The 21,094-nt window shown below is 33.9% G+C and overlaps 4 protein-coding genes, 1 non-coding gene and 2 pseudogenes across 5 annotated transcripts; 1 reads left to right on the top strand and 6 right to left on the bottom strand.

Moving 5' to 3' along the window:
- Positions 1-435: 435 nt before the first annotated feature.
- On the bottom strand, positions 436-954 carry LOC133030586 (uncharacterized). The gene has a single exon (XM_061103378.1). The coding sequence runs from the start codon at positions 952-954 to the stop codon at positions 436-438; it is 519 nt and encodes a 172-aa protein (XP_060959361.1).
- A 5,880-nt stretch (positions 955-6,834) lies between these two features.
- On the top strand, positions 6,835-9,848 carry LOC115700510 (universal stress protein A-like protein). Its single transcript, XM_030628057.2, has 4 exons — positions 6,835-7,243; positions 8,082-8,203; positions 9,261-9,379; positions 9,504-9,848. Exons 1-4 carry the CDS (start codon positions 7,066-7,068, stop codon positions 9,610-9,612), a joined length of 528 nt encoding a protein of 175 aa, XP_030483917.2. The 5' UTR covers positions 6,835-7,065; the 3' UTR covers positions 9,613-9,848.
- A 153-nt stretch (positions 9,849-10,001) lies between these two features.
- LOC133029938 (photosystem II protein D1-like) lies at positions 10,002-11,179 on the bottom strand (annotated as a pseudogene).
- On the bottom strand, positions 11,095-12,308 carry LOC133029939 (ATP synthase subunit alpha, chloroplastic-like; annotated as a pseudogene).
- Positions 12,309-12,882: 574 nt separating this feature from the next.
- On the bottom strand, positions 12,883-13,842 carry LOC115700708 (large ribosomal subunit protein bL12cx). Its single transcript, XM_030628336.2, has one exon. It carries the CDS (start codon positions 13,689-13,691, stop codon positions 13,107-13,109), a length of 585 nt encoding a protein of 194 aa, XP_030484196.2. The 5' UTR covers positions 13,692-13,842; the 3' UTR covers positions 12,883-13,106.
- Positions 13,843-13,958: 116 nt separating this feature from the next.
- TRNAP-UGG (transfer RNA proline (anticodon UGG)) lies at positions 13,959-14,030 on the bottom strand. Its single transcript has one exon. It is a non-coding gene; the product is annotated as a tRNA-Pro (tRNA).
- A 239-nt stretch (positions 14,031-14,269) lies between these two features.
- LOC115699645 (monodehydroascorbate reductase 4, peroxisomal) lies at positions 14,270-18,213 on the bottom strand. The gene is made up of 7 exons (XM_030627149.2): positions 17,548-18,213; positions 16,891-16,942; positions 16,581-16,661; positions 16,373-16,491; positions 15,711-15,930; positions 15,409-15,527; positions 14,270-15,239 (listed from the first exon to the last, which is right to left on the bottom strand). Exons 1-7 carry the CDS (start codon positions 17,665-17,667, stop codon positions 14,511-14,513), a joined length of 1,440 nt encoding a protein of 479 aa, XP_030483009.2. The 5' UTR covers positions 17,668-18,213; the 3' UTR covers positions 14,270-14,510.
- Positions 18,214-21,094: the final 2,881 nt, after the last annotated feature.

Genomic DNA, 21,094 nt, shown 5'->3' with positions numbered 1-21,094 from the left:
CATTACGACATATATCTTTGAAACTCAACATATTCCTTTTTGATTTGGTGGATAATAAGGCATCATCTATAATAATTTTTGTTCCTCTAGGCATCAATATAATGGCTCTTCTGGAGCCTTCAATTAAATTTGCAGTGCCTGATATTGTATTAATATTTACCTTCATTCTTGATAAATTTGAAAAATATTTATCACATCTAAGTATTGTATGAGTGATTGCGCTATCCACCAAACACATATCATCACCATTATTTGTAGAATCATGTATAGAATGACAAATGTCCATTACTTCATTAACCAAACAAAAAAACATAATAAGTTCAAAATATAAATGCTTAAATAATAAAAGTTCATTGCATAAACATACCAAATAAAATAAACACCTTAAAGTAAATAAATGATAATAATAAAAAAAAACATAACAAAGAAAAGTGACTAATTGTGGACATTCTCATCTCCATTATCGATATTCATATTGTTATTAATGAGATCTTCATTAAAAAAATCTGCAACATCTAAGTGCGTAATATCCAAAGGCTCTTTGAGAAAACCATTATCTTGATAGGCAAAATTTGCTTCTATTTTCTCATTTCCTTTCACAGATGCTTGATAAAGATCAGCAAGGTGTTTTGTCGTACGACAGGCACGTGCCCAGTGTCCTTTTATTCCACATCTGGAACATAAATTTTCAGAATTTCTATGATTATTATTTTGAGGACATTTTCCCTTGTTCTCAGTAGTTGTGCTTTTCATTGGAGTATATGAATTTTTATTTTGACCATTACGATGCCAAACATTGCTTCGACCGCGATCGCGACTTTGATTATGGTCACGACCACGTCTATTACTTCGATTATGATCACGACTACGACTACGATTATGATTGTCAGCAATTGTAGCATTCACTTCAGGGAATAGAGCTGACCCAGTTGGGCGAGATTCATAATTTTTCATCAAAAGTTCATTATTCTGCTCAGCTACTAGAAGACATGAAATCAATTCTGAATATTTTTTAAAATTTTGCTCTCTATATTGCTGTTGCAGGAGCACATTAGAGGCATGAAAAGTAGTATATGTTTTTTCTAACATTTCATAGTCAGTAACTTTTTCTCCACACAACATTAATTTAGAAGTGATATTAAACATTGCAGAATTATAATCACTTACTGATTTAAAATTTTGCAACCTTAGGTGCAACCAATCATTCTTAGTCTTTGGCAATATGACAGTTTTTTGATGGTCATATCTTTCTTTCAAATTTTGCCAAAGCACAAGAGAATCTTTTACAGTTAAAATTATAGGTCCATGGTCCCTGAATCGCCACCTTGAAACACTGTTAAGGGTAGGAATAAAGAGTTGTATAATGTTGTTCAGAAAAATTAATTTTGAATTGAAAAAAATAGTAATTATTTATTTTTGTAATAAATAAATAATTTTTTAAATTAAATAGGAAAAAAGAGAAAATTGTTAAGATAAAATTTATCGAGACAATATTTTTTGAGACAAAAGTTGTTAGGATAAAAGATACCATCTTTGTTTTAAGTAAGACACGGTACACACCTATGGAGATTTATCTTTTTGGGCTAATTATTTATTTAATTAATTCAATCAAATAAATATTTAAATTTTAAAAGTGATTAAAAATATTTTAAAGTTATTAAGACATTCTCTCAAGTAGTTGAGAGATTTTCTCATAAATTTCAGCAACCGAAATTGGTTATAGATATTTTTTATTTCAATAATTAAAAATAATTTATTTAATTGAATTTAATTACAATAAATAAAATCTTAATTCGAGAAATTAAAAGAGCTTTTACACAACATTATTTTTAAAATTACTTGAGAAAAAGAAAAGAATTTTCTCTCTCAAATTGTTCTTGCTCATGTGTTGAGAATTCAACAAGAATAAATTATACATTTTATCCTAATAGCCCACACTATTTCTTGTGTGTGGAGGATTGATTTGGAAGCTACTGGTCTGAGTTCATTTGCATCATCCTCAGCATCTGGACTAAAAGATACAACATACGAGAAATTTCGATGATACCTTGATAGTCATCAAGAGGAATATGTTCTTAACTTGTATTTTATTGTTTAGATTTAATGTACATACATATGGAGATCTATTGGGCTATGCTACAATGATAATCAAATAATATGAACTCTTCTGCTGCGTACATGATTTGTATCATAAAAAACCAATAGATAAGTGGTAAAAGATCTTGCGGACTGATAGGGGTTGAGAAATATTTAGTTATGTAGTTCAAAGATCATTAAGTCGAACTTCAAATTGTATCCAAACTTACCTCCCCATTGGAGTTGCATACAAATGAAAATAAAAGGTCTGTGATTAGTTACTAGAAGCTGTCAAAGTCCTTCTAGGAAAATGCCTTAGAGATAGCAAACGACATTCTATGTTGTCCCATCTAAGTCTGATCCCAAGAAAATCTTAGAATGTTGGAATGGTTGTTAACTTAGTGTACACCATTACTAGATTCAAGGATGCCCTGATCACGAACTTAAGGAAAGAGAGAACTACTAACTAAAGTTTGCATGTTTAATAAATGTTCTAAAGTGATTAGGAGTGAACCATCCTATGGTCATTAAGATAAGAAATTTTTTATTTCAATAAATACTACTTTTCTTAGAACATGACTAAATATGAAAGCAAAGTAGCAAAGTAGAGGATATACTATTTGATTTAATCTCAAAGTTTTCTATCATCTTATTCTATATAAGATGGTCCCACTAACTCTGTTTTATTAACACAACCGATAAGGACAATACCACTGATGTTCCTAGACAAAAAGTCACAGTACCTCGTCGTAATGAGAGATTTTTTATAAACTCACTCTGTTATGACTTGGAAGACACTAGTGATGATAGCTCATTGTTAGTTTAAACAAGCAATAGATAGTCCTTGGAAAGAACAAAGAATTGAAGCCAAAAGAACTATGGTTAAAACCATTCAAATAAAGCAACTAAAAGTTTTCTATTACAAGGACAAGAAAAGAAATTCTCATAATAGGTCTACTCAATGGAATTATGCAAACTTCTTGATCCTAGTATCATAAGTTTGAGATTATTTGAACCTATGGCCTGTGGTATGCTTGGTAACTTACTTACTCCTATGCAAGCAACTTACTTTTGTAAGATTTTAGAGAATTTTTCAATGGCTAACTCTATAGGAAGTCATTCAACTCCTAGGCATGGAGTTTATCTAAAGAACAGTTTCAACTATTCTAGGAAAAACAAAATCTAAGGAAATAATTTCTTAAGCATCAACAGTGAGAGGTCTCATGTATACTCTGGTATACATTAGACTAGACACATGCTGTTGAGTGAGAGTTATGAGTATGTATCAGTTTAATCCAGGAAAGGAATATTGGAAGACAATCAAATAAATCTTAAGATTAAAAGAGGACATATATGTTAGTCTATAAGGGCAAAGTTTTTGAAACCCTTTACACTACACTAACTCAGATTTTCTAGATTTGCATTAATGCTAGAAAGTCTAAATCTGGGATGGTGCTTACTTTGGGGATGGAACAATGATTTTTGGAGAAGTGTAAAAACCTATCCAGAGTCTCTACCTCTACCAGTGAGACTGAATATTAAAGTGGCCCTAAAGGCTACTGGATAATTATTCAGCCTAAGGAAAGTTCTATACAGCCTTTGACATTATTCTAATCATGGATTAACTACTAGTGTTACTTCCTAATAATACAAAGTTGCCAAACAGTAAAGAATCTAATACCCTAAGAGGAGTAAACATATAGATATGAATTTCACAATATCAAGGATTTTGTGACTAATGAGATGAATTGTGGAAAAGGTTAATACTAATACAACTTGTCAAATCTTACTAAAAAGATAGTATGCACTACTACAAAAATGAGTTTTCTCAACGTTTTTAAACAGTCGTTTAAAGTATTCCCGTCGGTTTCTATAATCGTCGCCTATACGACTGTCGTAAAATGAGCAGAATAGGCGACAGTTCAAAACCGTCGATAATGTGGATTTCCCGACGATTTAAATCGTCGCCTATAGCTGTGTATAGGCGACGATTTAAACCTTTGCTTATAGTATAGGGCACGATTATAAATTGTCACCTATACCCAGTTATAGGCGACGGTTTTAAACTGTTAGGAATGTAAAAAAAAAAAGATAAAAAAAAAAATACAGATTTTTCTGCCATTTCCCCCATTTTTTTCCTGCATTAGTTTTATAATTTTACCTAAATTAAAATAAAATAACTAATTAATTTTGTTACAATAACAACTAACTTTAGAACACATTAAATTTATATAATAATAAAATAAATATATATAATAAATAAAAAAGTATATAAATAAATAAATGTATTTATACCGAGCTAGGAGAGAGAGAAAGAGAGAAAGGGAGACGGACGGGAGGTGGTGGTGGTCCAACGTATGAGACGAAGATGAGAGGGACACCGACATGAGGAGGGGTGGGTGGAGATCGATGGACAAGAGAAACAAGAAGAAATGGAGATAGAGAGAGAGAGCGAGGGAGGGAGGAAGACGGTGAGAGAGGAGGGCGATGGTGAGGAGGCGTGGGTGGGGTTTTGGAGAGTTAAGATTTTTATTTTAGGGTGTGTGAAATGGAGAAGAAATAGGTAAGAAGAAATAGGTGGGCATGTGGGAAATAGAAAAAAAAAAAGTTGGTGGGCACGTGGGAAATGTGGCGAGAAGTAGGTGACGATTTTTAATGGACCCTTATATGCAACCGTCGCCTATAAGGGTCCACTAAAAAGTCGCATTTTATTAAAAAATGTTGTCTATTTTGTTTGCTTACGATTTTAAACCGTCAGGAATACTAAATTTTTCCAGACGACTTTAAATAGTTACTTAATTTTGGATTATATCATATGCCTTTACAGTGTCGTTCTGTATGCTTTCAATGAAAGGTTATGTTATACCCAAAATTCGGCTACCATCTTAGTGGAGGACACGTGTCAAGATAAAGGAAATACGGATCAATGATGTCACTTTTTATGGAATAAATCCTTAATTGCGTAAGTAGCAAAGTATATTCACAACTCGCTGACTGTAAAGTTTTATGCGAGGAAAAGATATACAAACTGTTGCTTAGTATATTAACGAGAAACTATATGTCGTTAGCGAGGCATCAAGTACGTACATCTAGGAAGACGAAAGCGACGCATATCGACTGCGGAAACACTTAGTTTATAACGTACAAACTAAGTATAACAGTCGGGTTGGCTCGAGACCCAATAAGCGAGGTGTCTATCTCGCTATGGGAAGAAGGTTCATTCCTGTAACTTCCCCCAGTTAACTTCAGATATCTTCTCAGTGAGGCTTACAATCCTAACGAGTCAGAAGCTAACATTCAAATGAGCCTTGAAGAACTCTTTGTTGATAAGAACCGCGATCGTCACAAAAAAGCGACAAGGCGTATTTCGTTGACCTCGGAAGGATAAGAAAAAAAAGGCTCCAACTCGCTATCACGGTCACTAGAACCGAGCTCCTGTCGAGACATCCCAGAACGCTACAATTAAAGACGTGTTTAAATACACGATTGTTTTGACCCAATAAAAGCGGGAAAATCACAGCTATATGATTTTCAAATAATAATCGCATTTACACTACGTGTATGTAATCAAACCCCATGATTTTAGGGGATAATTGTTGTAAAAAGATTACAGTCAACTTTATAATGAACTGCCTACTATGTAATTATAAATAGTGGCAAGTAAGATCCAAAAGGAGACGAAAAAAATCATACAAGAAAGGCTCTGAGAAAACTATTAGAAATCTGAATAAGATTGACTCGTGGACTATGCATAATTTTAACTGCAAAACCACGTAAAAAATCCTGTGTGTTCATACTTTTTATTTTATAGCCTTTATTTATTTTTATTTTTTTTGTATGAGATTGTCACTATTAGGCTCAAATTTAGTTAACGAAAATTTATGTTAACAGGTTCTTCATTGCAGGGAATTGTGGAAACTCTCATTGGATGATCAAATCAAAATTATTGTTTTAGCTTGTCTAAGAAGATAGTTGAGACATAAGAATTGAGAGAGATGAGAGAGTCTAGAGAGAATGAGAAATTCATATATTCTTCATTAATTGGTTAAGTGAGCCAATAATAGTTCTATTTAACAAGTCACCACTCTTTACACCAACAACCAAATATGTTCTTACACTAATAATTACTAAACTAAAGAGTAATATTTGTTATTATTTTCTATTGTTTAATATTGGTTTAAGACAGGAGTGTATCAGCTTGACTTAGCAAGTCTTGGAATGATGGCTGGTTCGAGAGTGAGATATAAGAAGAGTAGCTCAATGATTAGACATGTTGTTAACTCTCGTAAGGTTTGAGGCCTCATCATCTAATTGTAAAAAAATTTATTATAAGGACAGAATTTTAATTTATATAAAAATAAGTTTACTTTTTGTAAAAAAAGATTGTAAATATTATAATTAAATGGCTTAAATGGTAAAATAATTATAGTAGGGATTTATATATAAATAAAAAAAATTATTTATAAATTTTAATTACTAAAAAAAGTCTTGTTAAATATTTATTTTATTATTTAGAAATTAATTAATTCTAAAAAAGAAAATTTTACTTATTAGTAATCTACTATTATAGGTAAAAAAAAATGTAACCATCCTAATTATAATAAAAATGTAACAATTGAGTAGTAACCCTATATTTGTAATATTGTTAATTTTTTTTTTCTTTTGACTATTAGATGAAAAATCCCTAAAAACATTTTATCCTACCGATTGTTTTTCTAGAGGACTAAGGTAGAATGTATGATGTTTAGAAAATGTGCTGACCAATTATAAGAAACGGCGACGTTTAATAACGATTAACTAGAAGCTCACGCTAGCAAAGAACAAAAAAAGAAAAACGTGCTGACGAGTCGGTGATGTGACACGCACAGAGCTGACTCAGTGGCTGTAATTTTTTTTGATATGAAACTATAAAGAGGGGCGCCACTCCAGAATCGTAGTTCAAATCGAATAGAGAGAGAGAGAGCCGAGTTAACTCAGTTAAGAGTTAAAATGGAGGGTGAGCCTACTCGGGTTATGCTGGCAGTCAACCAGTCGACGATCAAGGGCTATCCTCATGCTTCCATAAGCAGCAAAGGGGCTTTTGAGTGGACTGTTGATAAGATCGTCCGCTCTAATTTTTCTGGTTTCAAGCTTCTCTTTCTTCATGTCCAAGTCCCTGATGAAGACGGTTCTATTTTCTCCCTCTCTCTCTCTCTCTCTCTCTCTCTCTCTAATAATATTTATATGTGCATATAGTTTCTTATTGTATTCAGTTTGTTCTTTATTGTTTGTTGTAAGCATCTGTTTCTGTTTGGGTGACGAGAATTAGAAGTAAAAGGGAAATTCGGATCAGAGTATAAAACCTGAAAGAGTTAACTAGCATTTGATAATGATTAGGATTGGATATTATGTTAGGTTCTGATTCAGAGTCCGTTTTTGATTATTGATGTTGATGGACGCCTAAATGTAGGTTTGGCCTCAAATTAATTTTAGAATGGAGCAATGAGATAATGAGATTGTTTGTACCCACAGCTAGAATAATTTAGGGTTTTGAATTTTGATTACTTCCATTCATTAGTCTATATATGAGATTGGTAGAGAAACTTAGTTTATAGTAAAATATACATGGAAATTTGGTGGTCTACTAGCTATTGACATTGCAATGCCTTTTCATTTGAGGTATGTGGTATGAAGATTTTTGAATCTTTAGCAATAATGTCTCAGCGGGTCATACATTCAGAATACTCTGATTTCAGAATATGATCCATGTCTCTGGCACTGGCACTGGCATTAGTATGATTGAATTTGATTTCTGATTATTATAATCACATCAGTAGGTGTGTGGTCTTCCTTTGTTCCTCAAAATGACAATTTCGGCTTCATACAGCAGCAGTAATATGGTCTCTGAATTGGTGCACTTGAATTCATGTTCTTGTGGAATAGCTCTAGTTTATTGATAAATATCATGTTGTAAATAAGATGGAAATTTTGCTTTTGACCATATCGAGATTTTTTCTATTTCACAGGTTTTGAGGACATGGATAGCATTTATGCATCACCCGAAGACTTTAAGAACTTGAATAATAGAAACAAGGCAAAAGGGCTTCATCTACTGGAGTATTTTGTCGATAAATGCCATGAAATTGGGGTACACTACTACACTCTTTAATATGTACGAACATATGCATATTAGCTGTGATTTTCTACTCCAAGACTCTTATACCTACAATCAAGAATTAATGCAACAAAATGATAGAAAAAATAAATTCACTTACCAAGTAATATTGAAAACAAAACCAAAATAATATGCTCTTAAACAGAAGGTTGTTATACCCTTCACACACGCACACAAAAATAAATAAATAAATAAAACTAGTTCCATGAGATATAACATTCATTTTTGAAATGTGATTTTTCTAGATCACTTCAAAGATGGTAGCTAGTACTAAGCGATTTTTTTTTAATCTTCCAAATAACAAACCAAATACATTTGAACAAAGCAGCTAAGTAAAGACACAAAACTAAAAACATCAAGATGTACTAGTTTTGGCCTAAAAGCCTACACATCGAATTTGAGTTGAGCGATTCACTGATGAATCATGAATGAGGCACACACTGACAGTCAAAGATCACAGATATACATACACACACTGTTACAGTCAAAGATCACAGATACACATACACACACTCTTACAGTCAAAGATCACACATATACTCTTACAGTCAAAGATCACTCTCAAGATATTTTGAGTCTTCCCAACCCAAGTCCTTTGACACACCTTCAATCAACACAACTTTTCTTTCAAAACGATCTTCTTTCCCTTAGTAAAAAACTCTTTTCATAATTTCTTGTGAAGAATTAAAAACTGATCCATGATATATATAGAGATAAGCTTACTAAAAATAGCAAGCTCTATACCAACCAACTTAACTACTTTCCAAGAAAGGAAAGTTCTCAAACTTAGCTGGTTGAAGTCTTAAGTTTGATTTGCTGATGTGGATCTAGTTTAGAGAATTAATCCCGAATTATTATTATTTTATTTTAGAAAAATCCCACATTATTTTAAACTTGGAATGCACTGCTACATTCATAGAAGATATGTTAATATTATCCAATATTTCATCCTAGATTAGATTGATGAATAACACAGCATTACTTTTGATTGATTTCACAATTAATGTTGTTTATTCTGGTTTGCATTAAGATTGCTTGTGAAGCATGGGTTAAGAGGGGTGATGCCAAAGAAGTGATATGCCATGAGGTGAAACGTACACAGCCTGATCTTCTGGTTGTTGGCAGCCGTGGTCTTGGTCCCTTCCAGAGGTAATGATCTCAGTTCTTAGTATTCAGTTATTATTATTACTAACTTCTTTTTTTAAAAAAAAAAATTAGTGCCCTATGTCTACTTGTTCCTCGAAGTAAAGCCTCTTTCGATTTGCTTTTGTAGGGTCTTTGTTGGAACTGTAAGCGAATTTTGTGTAAAACATGCTGAATGCCCAGTCATCACTATCAAGCGCAAGGCATGTGAAACTCCTCAGGATCCGGTGGATGATTGATTGTCTGGCCAAAATCTGTTCCCTATTATGTTAATAGATATTTACACCAGACACTGAAAAACAGAGTCTAAAATTGTTTGTTGAAACATTGTATTCTAATATTCTGTAAACATTTGTGTGTGTGTGTGTGTGAATTTGTTGAGGACAATGACTGGCAATGGCCATTTGACAACGTCTTCCTCAAAGTTCTGTGATTCTTGGATAAGTTTGGCAATTGGGATTCTTTCTTTGATAAATGACTTATCTTTTTTTACTATCAGTTCGATGATTTAATGTTGGATTAAATTCCCTTAGCTTAATGCACGCAGGGACTTATGCAGCTAGATTCATCTCACTTAGTGTTAGTTGCATCTGTTTGTAACAAAACAGATATAACGAACTTTACCGACTTCTCAACTGCAAAGTCAGCTATAAATAGCCTCAGCAAGATTGAGCTCCAAAAGAGCTAGAGAGAGAAGAGTTATCAAGTGAGAGAGAAGAGAGGATCTATTATCGTTTCCATTTCTAGATGGAACTTCTAGAGCAGCTAAGTCTAGAGGGAAGTTGTGAGCATTACGTTCATGCATAACTTCCATACCAAGATTAGCACGGTTAATGATATCAGCCCAAGTATTAATTACACGACCTTGACTATCAACTACAGATTGGTTGAAATTGAAATCATTTAAGTTGAAAGCCATAGTGCTAATACCTAAAGCGATAAACCAAATACCTACTACAAGCCAAGCAACTAAGAAGAAGTGTAAAGAACGAGAATTGTTGAAACTAGCATATTGGAAGATCAATCGGCCAAAATAACCATGAGCGGCTACAATATTGTAGGTTTCTTCCTCTTGACCGAATCTGTAACCTTCATTAGCAGATTCATTTTCTATGGTTTCCCTGATCAAACTAGAGGTTACCAAGGAACCATGCATAACACTGAATAGGCAACTGTCGAATACACCAGCTACGCCTAACATGTGAAATAGGTGCATAAGGATGTTGTGCTCAGCTTGGAATACAATCATGAAATTGAAAGTACCAGAGATTCCTAAAGGCATACCATCAGAAAAGCTTCCTTGACCAATTGGGTAGATCAAGAAAACAAGAAGAGTGTACTGCAATAGGAGCTGAATATGCAACAGCAATCCAAGGACGCATACCCAGACGGAAACTAAGTTCCCACTCACGACCCATATAACAAGCTACACCAAGTAAGAAGTGTAGAACAATTAGCTCATAAGGACCACCATTGTATAACCATTCGTCAACAGAAGTTGCTTCCCATATTGGGTAAAAGTGCAAACCTATAGCTGCAGAAGTAGGAATAATGGCACTAGAAATAATATTATTTCCGTAAAGTAGAGATCCAGAAACAGGTTCACGAATACCATCAATATCTACCGGAGGGGCAGCAATGAAAGCAATAATAAATACAGAAATTGCGGTCAATAAGGTAGGGATCATCAAAACACCAAACAATCCAATGTAAAGACGATCTTCGGTGCTGGTTATGCAGTTACAGAAACGACCCCATAGGCTTTCGCTTTCTCGTCTCTCTAAAATTGCAGTCATAATAAAATCTTGGTTTATTTAATCATTAATCATCAGGGACTCCCAAGCACATGAATTCTCGATAAATAGAGATAGAGAATTGAGGGCTTGTTATTCAATAGTATAACATGACTTATATACGCATGTCAACCAGTCTCAACATCCAAAAATATATCTAGACCCTTATTTATATATCTCTATTTATCTATTTTTTTTTTGTTTGAATAAATGAAATGAGTTAACAAGTCCAAAAGGCGTGAATGTAAATAAAAAACATCTCCGGGATAAGCTTCGCGGCCCGGTGGTCTTCGTAATAAAAGAGACATTTGGCGATAAGCCTGTGCTTGTTTGGAGGGGTCTTCATAAATGATTGAAGTGTGTTGTTCACGGTACATAAAAAATTCAGCAAGAGCTGCTCCTGTGTAAGGAGCGAGGTATTGTAATGTGGCCGGAGAATCCGCCGTTTCAGCTACTACAATAGTGTATTCCATAGCTCCCATTTCTTGTAAAGCAGTCACCACCTGAGCCACAGAAGATGCTTTTTGACCAATAGCTACATAAACGCATATTACATTTTGCCCTTGTTGGTTGAGAATCGTATCTGTAGCTACTGCTGTTTTTCCAGTCTGTCTGTCCCCAATAATTAATTCTCGATGACCACGTCCTATAGGTATCATAGAATCAATAGCAATAAGTCCTGTTTGAAGAGGCTCATATACGAAACGTCTCGAAATAATACCCGGAGCAGGAGATTCAATTAAACGAGATTCAGAAGTTGAAATTTCACCTTGACCATCAATAGGTTTAGCCAGCGCATTTACAACACGACCCAAAAAAGCCTCACTTACTGGTATTTGAGCAATTCGTCCCGTTGCTTTTACAGAATTCCCTTCTTATATCAGCAAACTGTCACCCATTAATACAATACCAACATTGCTTGATTCCAAATTCAGAGCAATGCCTATGGTACCCTCTTCAAATTCTACTAATTCACCTGTCATTACTTCATCAAGACCATAAATACGAGCAATACTATCACCTACTTGAAGTACGGTACCGGTATTTAAAATATTTACTTTTCTATTATATTGTTCAATACGTTCACGAATAATGGATGAAATTGAATAGAGTTTCTCATACAACATTGTTGTAATCCAAGATTTGAGATAGTGCAAGGGCGAACCGATTCCAATCGTAAGCTCGGGATGTAATTTTAATTCTTAAGGGGAACCTTGGGAAAAACTCTTTGTTTAATCTCTTTAACTTTCTGCATTGTTGTTTATATTTCTTTATTGTGATTACTTTGTTTGCTCATGTTTGAATTGCTAATCCGAATTGGTTTGTATGCAAATTGGTTCGATGGTTTTTTCAATTCAATGTGTTTCAAGATAGGAATTCAAATGTTTGTGTGCAATTCAGTATGTCATGATTGTTTGATTGAATGCTAAGGTCAATTAGGACCTTGATGATGTAATGTTCATGTTGAGTAGGTGTAGGGATGGTGTTGATTAATCCCAACATTTAATCTTAAAACTTGACCAATTGAGGGCTTACAATGTACAATAGTCTATATGTAAAAAATTTAAACTGATAGAATCTCTCTGGCTATCTTCCTTATCTTCCCTTTTCAGCTCCAATTATCATTTTTTACCCTTTTTAATAGATACAAACCAACTACATTTTTCCGGTCATAACTCATAGTAACAAAAGTTATGAATTTTGACACAAATGAAATGAACCCAAATTTCAGATTTCCCAAATTACATTGCTGCAGTTTAAAGGGACGATAGCATATCACTGTACCAAGAAAAAATTATATAAAAGAGGAAGAAAAAAACTAACAAAAACAACAACATCAACGGAGTTTACATCTAATAACCATTTTTGTCCCCTCCCAAAAGAGAAAAAGAAAAAAAAATCGAAGCTAATTTAACTCATTTACCATTCCCAAATGGAGATTAAACAATGGAAACCTTAGCTCCAGCCTCCTCAAGCTGCTTCTTGGCTTCTTCAGCCTCATCCTTCGTAGCTCCTTCCTTGAACTTCTTCGGTAAACCTTCAATTAGCTCCTTAGCTTCTTTGAGGGCCAAGCTCGTCAATGCTCTCACGGCTTTAATAACCGAAATTCTAGCATTGCTAGGTACGTCTTCAATCACCACATCAAACTCCGTCTTCTCCTCCGGCGCCGCAGCGGCAGCATCTCCACCTCCTGGTGCGACAGCTACACCAACAGCCGGAGCGAGAGCAGCGGGGCTTACGCCCAGCTTGTCCTGGAGAAAGTCGACCAGGATTCTGGCCTCTGCTAGCGTGAGGCTGGAGATCTCATCCCCGAGCTTCTCAATTTTCTCCGGGGCCGCAACGCAGGCGACCGGGCGGAGTTGAGTGGCGCGGTGTGTGGTGGTAGCGGTGAGGGTAGGGTTTTGGGGGTTGAACGGGAATTTAAGGACTGCGGGTCTGGAGGAGATGTGCGTAGGATTAGAGAAGGCATTTGGCGTAGGAGAAGATGGAGAGCGGAGCGTAAGAGCTGAGAGAGTAGTGGCCATTTCTCTGAGCTTGTTCTCTACACGAAGAAGAAGAAGAAGATAGGATAAGGGGATAGAGGAATTAGGAGGGTGTAAGTGGGAAGAGTGTAGAAAATGTATATAGCTACTGAGTTTTCTACTTGTTGACGGAATTACCCCTCATCCATTTCTACAAAAACGATCTTGGTGGAGGTCATAAAGGTATTTAAAATCCTGCAAATTGATTTATTGGGCCTCATCTAATGGTCCGGAAAAAAGAAAAAAAAAGAAGAAGCAAAACATATGAAAGGGGCATTCCGAGAATCGAACTCGGGACCTCTCGCACCCAAAGCGAGAATCATACCACTAGACCAAATGCCCGCTTTGGATTTCTATTTACTTAATTAATATATAGTAAAGTTAATTTATTTTGCTGGTGATGATCACAAATAGAGAATCTGAAATATTTTCACTATATTGTGATTGAAATGTTTATTTTTAGTGTTCATAGAAAATTGTCGATTATTGATTTTATGTTTACTATGCATGATGTAATTGAGAAAATGTGAACATGCTCAAATCTCCTCACCATTGAATTCAGATTTTATAGATCACATTAGTTGAAGAAAAAAAAAAGTATAGATGACATATTTTCTCTACATACGTGGTAGTCAGATACATTTGTGTATTCATTCATATATTGAGTTCTCTGCTTGAATAGAATTTTATCAAAATATTAACTCAAAGAGTATTTCAAATTCAAACTCCTTTTAAGTCCTATTCATGCAGCAACATGGGTGACGAGCTAACGCATGAAGAAACCCCAATGCCTTGCAGGATTAATAGCATCAACACCTTTTCTTACCACCTTCTGTGCCTCCTCCTCCCATACCAATATGCAAACGCAGCTACTGATGCAGCCACAAGAACACCGGCTGTTGCGTGCCAAGGATAGAGTGTTTTTTGAAGAGCGAAATCAGGTTGAGGAATTGCAGCAACAGTTGACTCTGGTGGTTTTTGACTAATTGCCAATGCAAAGCCCAGACCTCGCCTCTCCAACTCTGCTATATCTTCAATTGCTGGCTTCAGCCTGGTGGCCTTGGCTATTGTTTCATACTCCTCTTTGGTTCCACCTTCAAGAAAAGATCCTACAAGATGACCCTTGTGGACCCAGTAAGCTCCAAAGGTGCTTCCAGAGAAATCCCCGAAGTGGATTACTTCTCCAGCATTGTCTCCATAGAACTGCCAGGACAAGGCAAAGACTCTTGAGTAGAAGAATGGTAGGTAGTCATATTCACCCGCTTTGACTGGTTCCATTATTACAGCCACAGCATGTCTTGCAGATTTTCTTGCTGAGTCAACGTGTTCAAGTCTACGGATTTCGCCAAATAGTTTGACTGGAAATGCTGCAACATCTCCCACTGCGTAGACAGAGCTGTTGCTTGACTGCAACTTTCCGTTCACTTTGATTCCACCCTTCTCCAATGTTAGTTGACCTTCGAACAGGCTTGTGTTAGGACGGATTCCTATCCCCACCACAACCATATCAGCAGGCAGGTGAGTTCCATCTTTAAGAATAACGGCTGTGACCTGTAAATGGCAATCGACATATTAAAAATCCAACCTGTATATATCAATTCTAAAGCCTCTTAAAATTATTGTACGATAATTCCATTAGAGTTAGAAATCACCAAGTGTCCAAGTATTTATATTCCCAAATATAAAAACTAGGCCTCTTTACAAGCCTTAGAAGATTTACCTTCCCATCGGTGTCAATTTCAAATGATGACAAGACAGTTCCTTTGACAAAATTTACTCCTTTGGACTTGTAATACTCTTCATAGTAACTTGCTATTTTCGGTGTAAACAAACGGGCCACTGAAAAGAGAGGGAAGAGAGACAAAAAATTAAAGAGAAATGAAATTAATTAGTAGCACTTCAAAGAAAATTATACGATCAATTTTCTGTTGTTCCATTAACTAAGATGCTCTTGAGAGATAATGCACTGCAGCACCAAAACAGTTATGTTAGAAAAAGAGTTGTCAGAGTAGGAGTACTTACTGCAATGTGCTTCAGGGAAAACCATTGTTACACTTATTTTATTGATAACCAAAGATGCAGCACACTCCATTCCTATGTAGCCACCACCAATAACAACAGCATTTCCACCAGAGCAAGATTTCATAAGGCCAACAAGCGTTGTTGCATCTGACAAATTTCGTAAATAACACACATTTTCAGCATCTGATCCTTTCACTCCAAACTCCTCTAGCTTCAGCGCCTACTTCCACCACATGCAAAATTCATTATAACAACAGGAAATTCATTCTTGCAGCATTAATTTTTTTTATCACTGCCTACTTCAAAAATTGCAAAATTCATTACAACCAGAAAATCATTTTTGGAAAAGGAAAAAAAAAACAATCACAATAAGTTAATGCAAAACAGGTATGTCATATCATATGTACACCTTGTTTAACATCATATAGAAAAGAACAACTACAAGCTCTTTTAGTGTTTCCCGGGGTGCACCGCACCATATTCCTCAATACAATTTAATTTAAAAATGGTAGAAAAAGGTAACGTAGATGAAATACTTACAGAAATCTATATGCTCTTATGACACAGTGACCAATGTTTTTCAGTTGCATTTCGCAATATCAAGAGTGACCGACAACACACATAAATAAACATAGTATAAAAGATAAGTTAAGAATTAGTACCCGAGCACCGGTAGCAATGATGAGAATCTTGTAACTTATAGTCTCTCCAGATGCTGTTATTAGTGTCTTACGCCTGATGTCAGCTGACTTCACTTGAGTTCCAAGAACCAACTCAATTCCTATTAGAAAAAGAGCCCAAGATCTAAATTACATTGCATGTGATAAATGTGAACTCAAGATAAAGAAAAAGATGTGAATCAATAGTTACCATGTTCCTTGTACCATTTTGGAGTGAGCCTTTCCTCATTTGCACCAACACAAGTATGAAAGGATGGAAGTCTTGCAGGCTCTGTATATTCCCACAAATAATTTTGTCAAGCCACATACAAGTTTCGGAACAAGACAAAATAAAGAGAGGAACACAAGAATCTCAAACTTATAAGAACCGAGTCAAACTCCAAAAAATGACCATTACATACTTCAAAGCATCTGTTGTACAGGTCTTATGCTCCCCACATATCAATCTACACTGGCAATTGCGTTTAGAAAAAAACACATATCATGACAAGGACCTTTACCTTCTGGAAGTAAAAATCCTTTGCTCAATGCTGGTCTCTCATACGGTGGAACCTGAGTAGGGATTGATTAGGATCAGATGAAACATTATGGATCCTTTAAAGACATATATGAGACATATATCTATATAGTATCTACTTTAAGCTATATGCCCATTTCAAATATTCATTTAAGCTCTAAATTTATGAATTATCCAATTCAAAGGACCAAATAATACTCTTACTTTCTTGTTTTGAGTAAAGTAACATAGACTTATATTCATCTGCACGTCCGCATGCAAATAAAATTGTATTCATAATTTCAAAAATGGCTTTGATGATTTGTCAAACTAGCTAACAAAGTGAAAAAAATTTGAATCCAAGAAGTTTAAGTACAGCCTCACTTCAAACAAAAAAAAAAAAGGAAAAAGTTCCCATAACACTACAGCAATGTCCTGTTAATACTACTTAGAGACCAACAACTACTGAAATGTTCAATTTAATATGTCGGACCAAACACAGTTTCAAAAAAACAAAAAACTAATGACACTTCTCCACTTTTCTCCACAAACTAGACAAAATACCAAATCTGTACAAGAACCCCATTCTCAAAAATGCCTACCCACGTCAGGTAACACCATAATTCAGATTTATAAAGTGAAAACAGAGAGTTGTACTCACTGGTTCCTCGGAGATTATGCAGAGCTCGCCATGAGGGACTCCTCTCTTTGTGAATTCAAGAGCTGCATAGCCCGCTGCAACCCCTCCTCCTAAAATTACATAAACAAACGCTCTTCCCATCTCTCTATCTCTCTGAAACGCTCTCTCTCTCTCTCTCTCCCGGGATTTAAAGGACGTTGCTTCTGAGTTCTGAGGTGTTGCTTTTACTTGGAATACCCTCCAAATAATACAGAAGAAACAAATTTTGAAACCTCAATTCTCAGTCTTTCAATCCATCCAAGGTGACGTGGGGCTGACCGTTGTCCAGCTCCGGTGCTTCTAGGCCCATGATACCGTACGATTGAAGACAAATGAAAGTCGTTTTCTGCAAAAGTTGGAATTGAGGAGAGAGGGGACCCGTTTGGATCAACGGGAAACGTTTTTCAGTCTAAAACAGAGAGATAGAACATCATCCCAGGGGATTATGATTGGGCTTGGCCCATTGGGCCGAAAGCAAGTCATGTGTTGCCACGTATTCATGAAATGGGCCCACTTTCTGGGGAAGAGTGGAGATGGATGATGAAGTTGTGGTTTGTTTTTAGTACAAAAACATCACCCCTTGTAACTGAATTATGGGTTTAAATAAATAAATAAAAATCAATGGATTACCCTCTATTTTTCCACCACAAAATTATTTTCTTACTTATTCGTTATTTATTTATTTATTCATATGATTTGAATGAAGCTCATCTCCTCAAGCCTAAGTTTTTAATATTGTGACTTTGTGAGGTTCTTCACTTCTTCTCAGTTCTCCTTTTTGTCATTTATTTGGTTACAATCTTCACAATTTTTTATCTACCAATTTAATTACCTTATGCATGGCCAGGATACTAGCTTTAAATTTCGTATGATTACAATGTTAATGGAGGAAGTTGATAGTTCTAAATATATAATATTATTACTTGTAACTTTGTGAAAAACATTAAATTAACATGGCGAATTTTTATTTTTATAGGTTTTAAGGTATAAGTTTGCAAAAGTGTTTATTATATAAAAAGAGTTATTTTATAGAAAAATTAAAATAATGGGAAATAGTATAAGACATCTAGTAAACTTAAGGGTTTCTCATATTTTTAACTATTTATTATATTTTTGTCATAAAATAAGTTATATTTTCATGCAAATAATATAAAATCCCATATGTAATTTTTCTTATTGTAATGAATGGCTCTGTTTTGTCGAATCAAATAAATAGGATAAGCCCATCTGTTTCTTCTGACATGTGGATCAAAAGATTATCCACTCACAAGTCAAAAGACTTGTAAAAACAGTGGGGAGAGAAAGATCTAAATCAACATAGTTAGATTACAACATCCATGTTAGCCCAAAAACTAAAGTGTGCCCTTAGCTTCAATTTCATATCAATCGGACCACTGTCCACTACTAGTATCTACATCTACATATTGAGATTCCAAAACTGAAGTGGGCCCTTAGTAGAAACTTCATTAACGGGTCACTGCTAGTTCTACAGGCCTTCTTTTTTTTGCTAAGAAGTTCTATGTAACATCTTTCACTCATACCATATTGTTCCTTTGGTATTTTCTTATGTCCTTCAAAATAGATTTTTGAATCTTATTTTTCAGTGTTATCTAATTAGTCAATCGTGTGTAACTTTACATTATTGTGGTTAATTTTGGTTGTTGATAGTTCAAGTCTACGTAATAAATTTTTGGACCATAGTATATATTTTATTTTTAACAAGTAAATACAAGTAAGATTTATATTGTTATGTTAATCATTTTATATTAAAAGAATAATTAAACCATAAAATTAAACTAAATTATATATGATTACTTATTGTATCATTTACAATTAATATTGAACATAATATTAAATAAAATTTTAGAATTGGATTTGGTTAAACAGATTAAATTTAATCGATATACTAAATCAATTATGTATTACTCATAATTCTCTTAAGTCTCTTTCTGCCACCATCTCGGTAGTTGGAAATTCTCTTAGCAAACCTCTGTCCTTTGAAAGGATCTCCTTTAGTATTTTTTCTTTGCGTTGTATATATAAAATTCTTTACAAATACTGTTACATTTACCATGCTAATACTAATTATTGAAGTGATTTATTCTTATTTTGTTTTTGAGATAATTAATTTCTAAATTTCTATGATTTCAATTTAATTATAACGTAGAAAAAACCTAGCATAAAATTTACGTGCTTCGCACGTAGCTTTTTGCTAGTTAATATAAATATGCATAACATAAAATTTAAATATTATTGTAATGCTCTATTTTTAGCAATAGGGAAATAATAAAATTTGTATGTAAGTTATTTTTAATTATAAAAATAATTTACATATATAATAATACTGTTATATTTTTAACTTGTTATATATAATAATAAAATATTATAAAAATGTGTTGTACTGTTTAAAAAAAACGATTATATAATATTTTAATTAAACTTGAATATTTAAATATATATATAATATTAATGTATTAGAAAAATTTGCATTGAATTATGTTATATTTCAAAAAAAAAAAAAAAGCAAGAATTGAGCAACGATAATTTTACCGTTTTAAATTTAATTTTTTATTATATTATTTCTTTATAAATAGTCACTAATATATAATGAGTTATTATTAATATATAATTTATTTAAATACATCATCACACTAAATTTAAATAAATTATATATTAATATAAATCTGCATAACTCCAATGGTATAGCACTCTTCTAAATATTATTGTAATGCTCTATTTTTAATAGCAATAGGGAAATAATGAAATTTGTATGTAAGTTATTTTTTTCAGTATCATATACTCCAATATATGTTCAGTTTTCCTTTGTTGTTCTACTTTTGTTTTTTTAATTGTTCTCTTTCTTTTCATTTTTGATATTTTCTCCTGTATGTTCTCTTGCTGTCCCCCAGCTTCCCACATTTGCTGCATTTGTTATGTTATTTTTTTTTCCAGTCAGCTCCCATCCTCTTTTTTTTTTTGTCTTCTAAATTTCACCACTTTAATGGAAGGTAAGACTATTACTGTCCATGATTGTTTCATTCTGGTTACCTCAAACAAATATTTAGTGGTTGGTTTAACATATATAATTTAAAATCAACATTTGTTAAACATACGAAACAATAGTGGAACAACCCAAAAATAACATTAGAAAAATTATGATATATAGCCCCAATATTAATGGTTTTAATGTTTCTGCTTCAACTTACCGGATTTAATGGTTGTTTTTCCACTGTTCTAGTGTTGCTGTGGTGGTGCTGTCTGTGGGTGTAGAAGATGGAGCCCTCATTTTTTATTTTCGGTGTTTATAGTATAAAAGAAAAAAAAAAGTCCCAAGGCAGTATAAAAGTTATTTTTACCATGTAGCAGCATTTTTGTTAAGATTGGGTCAAAATTCAGTATTTTTGTAAGTTTCCCTAATTAGATGGATAATTTACCAAAAATATGGAGAAGATAAAAGTTTATTTTTATATTGATGGGTCACAGAAAATATGATAGCTATAAAAAAAAAAAAAAAAACCCCACAAATTAC

This window comes from Cannabis sativa, chromosome 8 (assembly GCF_029168945.1).
Source record: "Cannabis sativa cultivar Pink pepper isolate KNU-18-1 chromosome 8, ASM2916894v1, whole genome shotgun sequence".
Lineage (NCBI taxonomy): Eukaryota > Viridiplantae > Streptophyta > Magnoliopsida > Rosales > Cannabaceae > Cannabis > Cannabis sativa.
This window is presented reverse-complemented; position numbering and strand designations above follow the sequence as displayed.